Below are 12,661 nucleotides of genomic sequence, written 5' to 3'. Positions count from 1 at the left end.
TTCGACTCGTCAATGTTTCTCGTCGGCCAGTTAGTGTGCCCGAAACATAATTTCACCTGCGTTTTGTTATTGATCAAGCGCGGCATTGTAATAACTCGCACATACACTGCAATACGTTTGGGCGCATTGGACGGACTGGGACGATTATTTATGTTGTTGCGCTCCCGCATGCCGATCGGCTGCTCGGCGCGGGCTGTGGGCGCGGAGCGACTGGCAGCGATATCAATATGGCCGACTCACGCGGCGCGGCACGTGGCAGCGGTCGTTGCCCTCGGCCGGCTACTACGATAGTGCGTAAACGAATACTCACCGCGCTCAAAGGATGATTTATTTTTTATTTTTTTCGAAACATTCTTTGTCGTTTTACTCGAAAACTAGCCTGAATTTTTTTTTAAAAACACTTGGGTTGTATTTGTATGATTTTATTAGATGCGTTGGTAAAGTATGATCAGTATAAAAAATAACACCTTATAGAACCCAGCTGGGCCGATTGAGCTGATTTTGGTTTTAAAATGTTTGTCGTAGTCCAGGGTAGGTCTAAACGGTGAGCAAATACGCGCGCGATATTGTTTTTCTGTGACAGACAAAATTCCACGCGGGCGAAGCCGCGGGCGGAAAGCTAGTCTTAGATATTCTGAACATGCCAAAGGGGCATTTTTTCCATCAATTGTCACTGTTGGTGAAATTTGAAGCTTTTGCCTCAACCTTCGCCATGCCTTTTCTCTGCCCGTGCCGCGCCAGCTCGTAAAAAACATCCATCTATTGTCCTTGACATTTCTAAAAGTCACTGTTTTACCTTTACTGGTTTTGGTCAAAACCTTAGAAACTAAAAACTCATTTTACCTGCACCTCAGATTTCCACAAGATTTCGGTCTCCTCTACGCTCTACACTTAGATTAATAAAACCTAGATAGATAGTCAGTGCACGAAAGGTGAGGCAGTTTTTAGGGAGCCGGCACGGCTCACCCGTAAACGTCACATGAACTGTCAAAGTGAAAAATTGGTAAACACGTCCGACGAATTTTAATTAATTAAAACGGTTTGTGCTGTGAAAGGGTGTTTAAAATACATCAGAAAAACGAAAGAAAGTGACCAGTGTTACATTTCATAAGTAAGTACTACAATAGGACGCGTATTTTGCTTGAATTTGGCTTTCTAAAATTAAATACGGGAATGATACCAGTAACAAGAAAATTTATTTCCCAATTGTTCGCCGTACAAATACACTTCCTTTTTTATGAAATCGAGACTTTTAAGTCGATTTATCTTATTGTTATTAGGTAGGTAGTTTGAATTCAATAAATAAGTAAGTACATGATGCGTTTTGTTTATGTTAATTATAAAATAATTAAAAACGTATTAAAAATTTCCCTACTTTCGGGAAAATCGCCTTCACTGTCTACACTCCCCAACAAAATTGACACTAATGACATAAGATTTTTGCCTCACTCTTGACGAAGCGTTTGTATGAAGACTATCCATCTAGGTTTTATTAATCTAAGGCTCTACAAATATTCTGTGGGTTTTTTACCTGAGTTTTACGATCGTTATTTCTATATTTTTTGATTGCGCATAACAATTAATGATTTCTTTGTCCGTGTCATTTTAATAGTAGATTAACAGGTATAAATGCTTTTTCAGTGGTAATTATAAACCACCACTGCAAGATCATAATAGGTGATCAAATCATAGTCTATTAATAATGACATCTTTCTCAATTTAATTTATCACTAACCGTATACCGTAATTGCAAGGCTTCGAGTAATAAAGAAGAAAAATGTTCCGATATCGCTTTATTGCTTTTGTGATAAGAAAATGAGACTTTCTGCTATTTATCATAACATATTGTCATGGAAACAGTTCTGGATATTTTGGAAAACGTACCTATCACTAAATGGCAAACAGAATGAGACGAGGCAACTGATTGGTCTCTATCTACTTATATTTCATTGACCAGGTTTATCTTTTGCTACCTTTGTTTTTTTCATCTGTCATTGCTTTGCCCCGGAGAACAGTCTATGCCTCGAACTTCTCCGATTTTCTATCAACTTCGTTGCGCAGTCTAACTTCCCTCGGAAGGTCTTAATGAGATCCTGATTCTTCGATACTCTTGGATTATGCTATTTTAAGGATCGGTCTAGTTCTAGATCAAGTTCCCGCCTCTTAGGCTGTTACTGAAGAGCAGATTCATGCCTTTATTGATTCTTTATTGAATACCGTTACCGCTAACGACTTGTTTGCTTACAAATCGTGGCTTATTGACTAGTCCCACTCCTACCTAATGGTACTTATAGATGTATTTATTACGGAGATTACGTCTGCCATTCATAAACTATACATTGTGATACGAGTTTAAAAATACCACCGCAATTGACACATTGCTCAGTCACAAGACTCGGTTCTCTTTACAGACACTTGCAAAGTCTAATTTTAGACCATTTGAGCGTTAGCCTTTTTGATTAAAGCTGTAAGTGGGACGAATGAACCACGCCGTGGGACTGAAACTTTAGCCCGCTGTTAATTAATTGTCATCACATGCCCTGTTAACGATTCTAAAACTGTGCATGGAACAATATTTATATTATCGTCTGTTAGATGTGATAATTTATGGGCCGCATTTGGACCATGTTTGCTGAGTTCATTATTATCCATTATACGTCTTTCGCATTGTTTAATTTGTGTTGCCAGATTTGGAATTGTAATACGTGACAAGGATCCGTAACTTCTCTTTTGGACGACATTAGCATCCTATATGTTTAAAAGTACACACCATGTTGATAGAAGTTCCAAATATAGTGCTTTACTTAACAGGTGCTGTAAATGGAACATCGATTTTTAGTATTATCTAAAAATAAAATTTGTAGGTACATATCCGCTTGTTTATCTAATGTATTTTCCTTCAAGCACAGTGCTATGTAACCAGTATCTATCATTAATATTCAATTGACTTGGATCACAAATATTTGTGTGGGTGAAATATTTGTAGGGTCATTAAATAGGCAATTTACCGGTGCTGGTTTGTTATTAAATTCTTCATATCATGAAACTATGTATGTAGTTTCGCCGATTTGTTTGAATTAATTCTACTGGAAAAAGCGCAACACCAAAATCATCAACCCATTTTATCTGGTTAATTAACAACACTATTAAACAAATGGGTAAAATAAATAATGAATGACACTTGCAACACAAACGGAAGTCACGTGAGCGGAGCGGTAAATAAGTATTGGAAAGTTATCATCACAATAGAATACGTGCAATGTCATGTTAGCTTTTGTAACCAATAATAACTTAATCCCAGTTCTTAATATTTTTTTAATTTACTTATTGATTTTATTCTCACTACTTAACTACGGTATTTGGCAACATACACAAACACTTTTAAAAAACATAACTACACTTAAGTGATTTTGAATTTCTAAATCCCTTAATAGTGAAAATTTATTAAAAATGCAACAATTTCTTAGGTATCTCTAAATTATTACTGAAAAAGTTGTCTAAAATTTTAACACAACGATTAACGTTTACTCAGTCCCTGCCCGGAATAACATCCAATAAGTCGCATCTATATCTAGTGTTTCCAGGTGGAAGTAATTGATATTCGTTTGATAACAACTGAGTGAGCTCGGGGATTTCCCGTAGATTATGTGATGTTTGCCTACCCTACTCTGGTTTGATAAATTTATTACACTAGGCACGAACGTCATAGTCATTACCTGTAGTATCGTTATGCCATCTCCGGCCAAGGTCTTCGAAAAGTCCGTAGTTTATCTTTCATCCTTTTTTCATTAAAATATTAAATTTATCAAACTATACCAGACAAGTATTCATTATTAAACTTTGAAACTAAAGAAAGAAAAAGAGTCACCAACAAAAAACAAAACATTTTAACATGTTGATCCACTTTTTTGTTGACCTAGGTCAATTCAATAGATAAACATAAGTTATTCGCTGTTACTCGCTAATATCTTTCTTTGAACTTAAACGTTGACTTTTGAGCATTAAATAAATAAATTGAGATAAGATAAATCGACGCGAATGCATCGCGTCATTTTGCATTTATTTATTCAAAGTCAAAGTCAAAATTTCTTTATTTGTTTAGACTAATAAATAGTTCTTACAAATCGTCATTTTGCTCTTAATTCCACTTTTTAATTGCATTTTTATCAACTATTTTATGTATTAGGTATAACAATATTCTCTCTCTTGTATTATGTATTTTAGAATGATACAGTAGTACACATTTAATAAGGCGCGTCGTGAATCTTCGGCCACGCAGACAAGGACAAAAATTTTCCGATTATGTTCCCCGTCGCACTTGCGCAAGCCCCGCCCATTTCATAATTACACTGCAGGCCAATTGTAACGGAATTACTGGGAATAAAATATTTTTTTGCCAAAAAAAGTTTAATAGAGTATTTAAATAAATAAATAGACTTCTTAAAAAACAAATTATAAATACACTTGTGGTACCCGTCGTTGTTCCCGATTTCCATAACACAAGTGCTTTTGCTACATACTTTGGGATCGATCGGAGCAATGTACGCGTCTAATATGTATTTATTTATTTACTAGCTTTTGCCCGCGGTTTCACCCGCGTGAGATTTAGTTTGTCATAGATCGTCATAAATTATAGCCTATATTATGTTATTCTGGGTTATAAACAATAATACTGTAAAGTTTCATCAAAATCCGTTCAGTAGTTTTTGCGTGAAAGAGTAACAAACATCCAGACATCCAAACTTTCGCATTTATAATATTAGTAGGATTATTTTTGTGGGATGTATTTAATCCATAATTTAAAAATGTTGATATTTGCATGCTACATATAATTGTAGCGAATTACGATAATGCACTTTATTTTATTTATCATAAAATCTTTTATATACTGTACTCTACTAAATGGCAAATAAATATTTGAATTTCCGAATGTGAGAAGAGTGAATGCTGAATCTATGAATGAATTGTGAATGTGTAGATGTACGGAGATTGGAGGCTCACAAAAATAAAACACTTTTTTTGCCACTAAGTGTACTTTTGTCTGCAACGCGTCTACGCACTCTAGACTATGGCGGCTGACTAACATGTGTCACAGCGCGCGCAAACATGACGCGGCGACGGACCAATACCGGCACAGGAAGAAGACGCGCCGTGCGTGGAGTATCCCGATTGGTCAATAGCATTTCCCGCGCTACTTAAATTCGTCTTCTGCGCAGGTACATCGGTGAGCCTTATTAATTGTGTACTACTGTACTCAAGAAGTTTGTTAATAATTGTCTAAATATTGAAATTCAGTAAATCTAGTTTTAGGGAATTTCAAAATTAAGATTCTGATTGTTACAATAACACACATCTGTGGGTAGTATCAGGCCTGTTCATCTCCGCGAGTTTACATCGAAAACAAAACACGCACGATGGCCCACCTACAGGATACTATTCGACTAGGCCTCACATACGAGCGAACATTGACTTACGCAGGCGTATTCTTGTGTATGATGGAAGAAAATAAAGAAAATGGTGTACTAAATACTGTGCAGTATTTAACTGCCTAAATAATAGTAAAAACACAGAATGTACTTTTTTAAGTTGCCTCAAGACACTGAGAGGTAATTATGTAGTTAATATTATTCATGCTAAATCATATCATGTATTTCCTCCGCCATTTTCCGCAGTTTGGCACCTCACGCACGTCACATCATTTTACCGAAGTCAAGTCAGCCCTATAGCTTCGGCGCAGTGCCGATCACTGACGTTTGTTAACAAAATGGTGCTTGACTCTTGAGACAGTCTAAATTACACCATATTGTTAATGACATTGAGCATACATTTTTTTAAATACCTTCGCGAAGTAAAACTTCTGTACGTAGTACTTATTATTATTCTGTGGTAGTATCTATTCCTAATAATGATTCGTAAAACTTACAAATAAATTAATATTCAATTAATAAATCTGCACACCATATTCTCGCCGAATGGGATACAATCTGTAAGAGAAAGCTGCTAGGCACTGTATGTGTTGTGTAGGTATAGTCGAAGATTTCTATTCGAAATTTTTACATTTTGTTCTTGGTTCTATGCTGTAAGGTTTAAATTCCATCTCACCATCAGCCAGTTCATGGTTGTAACTTCTAACTGTTGGTTATTCTGTCACTAACGAACGTGTGTGACATGTCACAGAATAATTTATTATGATGTGTGACGTTTATGACGACAGAAATGGAATAGCGTGATATTCTAGTCTAAAATAAATATTTATATGCCTTTGAAGCCCAGTATTTTGAATTTTGGTGATATATTTTACCAGTTCACGATATTCAGTAACCGTCTCGATATTAGTGTTTCTTAGTCAGAGAGTATATTACATAGCATATTATGACACATGAATGAATATTTTCAGTACTTCTGAAGGTAACGGGGCAATGATCTGGCTAAATTTAGAAACCATTAACTGTTATTAGCACGATGAAAAGTAATGAACTTTTTGACATTTAGTGCGTACTGCATAATGAATGAATGAATGACGAAATATTTTCTTGTGAAAATGACTTTCCTCCTTTCTGTGATCGTCCATTCTGGTCACGCTCGGCAGACGAAAGACTCGAGTTTAACAAAACAATATTAGCTTTGTAAAGATAGTATTTTTTGAAATGGTAAAAATGTTTATATGACCTTTATGACCAAGACTAGAAGAGAGAAATGGGGGATGAAATTTGTATTGTAAATTCTTATGGTATGGAATGAAAATTTATATTTGCGTGATACTTTCTGTGACAAACCGAAATCCTCGCAGGCTAGGCTATTCTAATCTTCTAAAGCCATGCCTATTTTCGATAGTATAGTACCCACTATAAATGGATATAATTGATATTAATGGATTGTTTTTCTTTGTCCAGTACAAGGGCCCGGCGACGGATGCTAATATTCTCGGTGAGATGATATTCGGCGCGGTGGCGGTCAACTGTAAAAGGGTCTCACTGAAGATACACATCATGGAAGAACCTAAAAGGTGACAACTGGAATTTATTTAATTATTTTTCGCCTTTTTGGCCTGTCTGATTTTCTACTGATGTTTTTACTGAAAATACTACTTTTAGACTAGTTACAACATTAATGAAACGAGACCATTTGTTTCTTATGTAATTTTTTTCCTCAATTGTCACCAACGAAATCAGTAGCCTCTCCAAACAAAATGGTCCTTCGAGCCGGATTAACGAAATTATGAGTGCAAAATATTTATACGTATATGAAGAGTGAGAAGCAAGAATATAAATAAAATAGAGCTCCTAAGCACAAGCAAAGTCCAGTTTTTTCTTATTTATTCTCTAATTTCCACGAATGGGAAATATGGGAATAGATACATTTGATCTTATGTACCACAGGTTGATGTGCACCAAAGTATTCTACGTGCCGACCTCCCGCAAAGTGAGTCGGGTAGACCGGAAGACCAGCGAAGCAAGCGCTGCAAACATGAGGAACGGCTCCAAACCGTTAAACGTTCCATCTTTGAGGGAGGAGGGGGTTTCATTGAGCTTTTCCATGGATAGAGGAGATTCGGGTAAGTGACCTTCATAATTATTCTGTCTTCAACTTCAAAATTCTTTAGTAATTGGTTGTTCGATTTCCAAACTAATTTTAATGTTTAGTAATTTATTTGATTATTGACGTCTCAGAAATTTTCTAAAACATATAACATGTCATACTGTCTACAAAAATTATCAATTGGTTTTACCAAAAAGTTTAACATTACAAATATGGGTATTCACGTGATTTAACCTTGTTTATTTTGTTAAGTAAGATAAGTTGCCTTAATTCTTTTGCAACTAAAAGTCTTGTGCTCTAAACCTTCTGTTTAGGTGCAGACGATACCACATCAAGCTAAACTAAATGATATCTTATGTTGTTTGTAATAGGTGCGGTTTTGCAACAAATGGAATGGATATTCGAAAATAATTTATTACAATGAGTTTGAAATAAAAGTAAAACGGCAGTCATGTGTTTATTTGGATTTTTGTCAGCAGATCGATTTAGTACAACATGTAAATTTTAAAACATATTTTAAACTTTATGCCCTAAGTAATAGGGTTCCAAATCGATTGGGGAAATCTGTAATTTTGGGATAGGTTGATGTGCTGCATGTATTATAGCTATGGATTTATTTGCTCAGGGTTCTGCGGGGATCTGTCACCATACAGCAGCGTGGGATCGACCTGCGACTATTTCTCCATGTTCGATATTTGGGACGGGAAGAATTCGCAGGACGATATCTACTCTTTCCATTGTAAGTATTTAATGATACTCTTTTCTGATATCAATACCAAAATCGATAAGTAGATTGTGTAAGTTGCTATTGTCCGGTCTCTTGAATATAGAGCTAGTTTTTCAAAGTTCGATAAGTTCTTTAGGCTTCCGTATTTTCGGTCTGTCGCATTCGCTCGTGTCGGCATCTCGCTAGATAGACCCAAAAATATAAAATATGGAAGCCCCGTGGAGTAAAATTCTAGATGTTTCATGTCAGTGGATCACTAGGATTTAAGACACCGGCAACCTGAATGATAATGTAAATGAAAACCAAAAATGTTACAACATGAAGTAGCAGCTCAGTATTACTTGTGTAGGTTATCAAAGATTCGGATCAGATAGTGCATAATCGTTTTTGCAGCTCATACACTCAGGGAAGTGGTGTCTGACCCATTGTTCCCTCTAGCACCGCCTGGGTATAAAGGTATAACCTGATTTCAAAATTGTCGATCCGAAGCAGCATTAGTATTACGTGTGTAGGTTATATTGAATTCGGATCAGATGCAATGCATAATCCCTTTTGCAGCTCATACACTTAGTGGATGTGGTATCTGACCCATTGTTCTCTCTAGCACCGCCCGGCCGTAAACTGAGTACGTCAAGCAACGGCAGCTGGCAGCGCAGAACCTTCCAGAACATGGCCACCCGCTTCGAGCTCGGCCACCAGAGTTCCAACCTGCTCAGCATACCCACGGCTGTCAGCAATGCCAACAGCAGCGATTCGCAGGTCAGTGTACTGTGCCGATTTGCAAAAAAATACTCATAGATACTAGCACACCTTCGCAACTAAACCGTGACAGCGAAACGATTTCGATACAAATCTCTCAACTTTTAAAGGCTGTTCTAAAAGGGGCACATAAATTACTCGATTGCATTTCCTTCTCGACTTCCCTACCTTTATTATTAGTAATATTAAGCATTAGTGCTTATTGTTTTTTCTCGATTAGGGTACGCTAGGGAGTGTTATTTATTCATTTTATTATTTTATTGTTTGAGCTGAATTATTTAAAAGTCAAATCAAATAATCCTAATCAGGTCGAGGTTAACAAAGATCAAAGTCGTATCCGCTTTCAATTTACATACATTTTGCATACCTTTAAGTTAAATGATTCGATTTGAATATGGCCCCTGGTCATATTATTAAAACCACTTAAAGTTCGGAAAGCGTTTTATTTACACTCTGTTATCTCGTAAGGGGGTTAAGGCGCGTGACGAGCATCACCAGCACATCACATGAGTGACCGCATCGGCTATCAAGTCATGTGAGACATTATCAGGCCACTGACAGCCTGATTACGGTGATTACACACTGATTATGTTCGGCGATCGACGGAGGAGCGAGCACGTTTGTTTTTGCACACCCCGGGCACATGTTTATGTGAATAAAAATGATACAGTTATCAGTTTTGACAGAAGCTACATCTATTTCTATCTATTAAAAGACCGTGCAAGTATTCGTGATTATTTTGACAATAATTCTTTTTTTTTTGGGAAAATGTCTGGTCGCCACGAAACCAGAAGTCGGACAATCGACCTCCATTCCAATGTACACAATATATTTAAACAGTTGAAATTCTGGAAAAAACAATTGATTAACAAAGTAAAATAAGACAACCCTAGAACAAATTTTTGTTTTTGTACTGTGAGATATTATTTTGAGCGGCAATTTACAAATAGTATATTCCTAGTCTAAATAAAAGAGTGACTTAAAGAATGCTCGTCCTTTAAAACGCTTGGCATTGGCTTGCGGTCACACAATTTGTATTTGAACTAATAATGCAATGACTTGCAAGTGCAATTAAGGTACTGGAAATAGTCATCACTCAAGGTTCAGTCGACATGAGAGTGAACGTCGGCGATCGTCTTTCGTCAAATTTTTCGGATTCTACGAACGTTTTTAACATCGCAGTAGTGTGAAGCCGTCCTATGGAAGATGATAATTGTTGCACCAACTAATTGTTTCAAGAACCGATTGTGTATGCTAATGTAATTATTACGTATAAGATAATTAGGATTGTTTTACCACAAAGCTGTATGTTACATAAGTATTAATCGCTGCGCTACATTTTAGGTCCGAAAAATAATTTGACCTAAAATCGTAAATACTACTTTACTAATTAGGGTAACGATTATGAGTTTTGATATTAGTGTTTTGAATTCATTAATTCTTTATATTTGTTTCTCATGAATATTTACAAAAGAATGAATGCCAATGTTAACAATAAACAAGCGTGTAAATCTAAATTAATCGCTGTTACAATGTTGTGAATGGCAAAAACCTCATTACGGTGAAGAAATGACCTACTTCTAAGTACCGTAGTGTTTCAGTTGATGACCCTATATGTAATTAGAAAGGCGATGCTTTTAGCTTTTACATAATGGTAATATTATGGGGCTTAGCTCGTACCGTTGTGTTACTGCGTTAAAAATGTTACATTAGCTATACTAGCATGCTAGGAGAAGGATTCTTGACGAGAATGTTTTCCAATGCAGGTATACAGCGGCAGTTCGACCAGTGGCACTACCGATAGTCTTCTCAGTGCCGCTTCCAATCCTCAGAGGAAGAACAAGTTGGGTCTAGCGCTGCTGTTCACTGTCAGCGATGCTGGTGAGATGTAAGTCAGTAATCTTACTTTAAAATAAGTTTCAAACATTGTCTAGGTCTCTGGAAGTATCATTAGTAACTGGTCGGGAATTAGGCAAAAAATCCTGATGGCTTTACCCAATGCTAAGCTTACAAGTTAATCTTTGCCGCGTTCATGTTTTTACATACAAATAGATCTTATCTGAAATCAAATACCTGTACCTATTATAGTTTGTTCTTTCGTAAACTTTGTATTGAATAAACGATTATTTACGTCATACTGGAACAATTAGATCTCACGTATAGATTTTATCATGTATGTACTTCATAATGCCATACAAACATTCAAGTCATTGATAGATATGAGATAATACATTAGTGTTTGTTTGCCCATAGTTTTGTGTAATAATGTGTTATTAATAGATTGTATGACAGTTTCAGAAAACTGTTACCATAATATTTTATTTGAATTTGTCACATAGTTTGATAAATCATGCGAACGAATGTGAAATTAATGTTTCAAAAAATTTCACTACGACCATTATGTTCTTTAAGTAAAATTAAAATGTTAATACATACCATTTTGAATTTCTTGTAATCCTGTAAATTTGGGCGTGGTAGTACGTTTTTCTATCTTTAGTGCTTATTCTGGCGTCAAGCTACTCAAAAATATTTAGTGGGCAAACAAAATTGATTGATGATATTATTATAACATTTGCTCGCTCCATGTTTGGTAATAACATTATTATTACATTCCAAGGTCAAATGTATCTAATCATGATTAGCACCCAATCTGTGATTATTAAATTTCATCATTCTAGCAGATATTTCTACCAATAAGGATGTTATAAAAATACAGAATATTATGAAAATCACTTTCGAAAATATTGTAGTAAATATTTTGGTAATTAACTTAAACAAAACAACATCTTGAATGAAACTACCAAAACACAGAAGACGAATAGAGTGGCATTGAACATTTAATGTAACACTTCACGCTCAAATTAAACATAAAAGACAACAGTTTTTTGTTTCTATGTCGATGATTTCTATTTACACACTTTCACACATTTGCTCGGGTATCGTGGCCTGTATGTCTTTGTAATAAGGTTTGTATTACAGGGAGCTAGTCCGGAGGTGCGTCGAACACTCGCCCCAGTTGCAAGCCTTGGTTTGCAGGCTGAGGTTGGCAACTCTGACGGCGGGAGCGGGTGGTGGTTTCATATCCACCCTGTATAGAGCTACGTGTGATGCTGCTAGATGGTAAGCAAGTAATATGAACTTTATTGTAAAGCGGATAGCATCCAAATTTACTTTCACGTGAACTACGCATCGAAAAAAGCCAAATATTTATATTCGACCAATCGACTGTACGATTTGCGATGATGCGGACAGCGCAGTATCGTTGGGGAAATCCGTGGCCAAGACCTTTATCTAACAGTAGACGGCACTTGGTGGAGAAGAATCGCATCTGTACTCTGCTATCGGTACTACTGTCATTCATCCCGAGTTTCACTTCTTGTGGACATATTTGACTTACCATCTGATAATGATAACGTTTCTCATGTGATGAACCATGCACTCGATGACGCAAGCAACAATTGACACCCTACGTTTATGTGCACAAGATCTTGCACCGCAATAAACCCTAAGCCCTCGCATTGTTTTCAGTTATAAAGGGCTAAATTATTTCTAACTAAATAATGTCATTTCCTATTACGCGAGTCGTACGTGACATACTGAAAGTCTTCATTCATGTTTGAAGATCATAAATCCTAC

General features: G+C 36.2%; 1 protein-coding gene across 2 annotated transcripts in view; it reads left to right on the top strand.

Moving 5' to 3' along the window:
• The window catches only part of LOC135071193 (folliculin-interacting protein 2), a 32,453-nt gene that overhangs the window by 6,612 nt on the left and 13,180 nt on the right, over nucleotides 1-12,661 (top strand). For both annotated transcript variants that reach the window (XM_063964963.1, XM_063964964.1), the window contains exons 3-8: nucleotides 6,894-7,006; nucleotides 7,380-7,555; nucleotides 8,165-8,278; nucleotides 8,871-9,025; nucleotides 10,792-10,913; nucleotides 12,005-12,145. In XM_063964963.1, the coding sequence (XP_063821033.1) occupies nucleotides 6,894-7,006; nucleotides 7,380-7,555; nucleotides 8,165-8,278; nucleotides 8,871-9,025; nucleotides 10,792-10,913; nucleotides 12,005-12,145 (821 nt within the window). The remainder of the gene's footprint in view (nucleotides 1-6,893; nucleotides 7,007-7,379; nucleotides 7,556-8,164; nucleotides 8,279-8,870; nucleotides 9,026-10,791; nucleotides 10,914-12,004; nucleotides 12,146-12,661) is intronic.

Source organism: Ostrinia nubilalis, chromosome 4, assembly GCF_963855985.1.
Source record: "Ostrinia nubilalis chromosome 4, ilOstNubi1.1, whole genome shotgun sequence".
NCBI lineage: Eukaryota > Metazoa > Arthropoda > Insecta > Lepidoptera > Crambidae > Ostrinia > Ostrinia nubilalis.
Note: the sequence above shows the minus strand (reverse complement) of the source record. Positions and strands in the feature narration are given on the sequence as shown.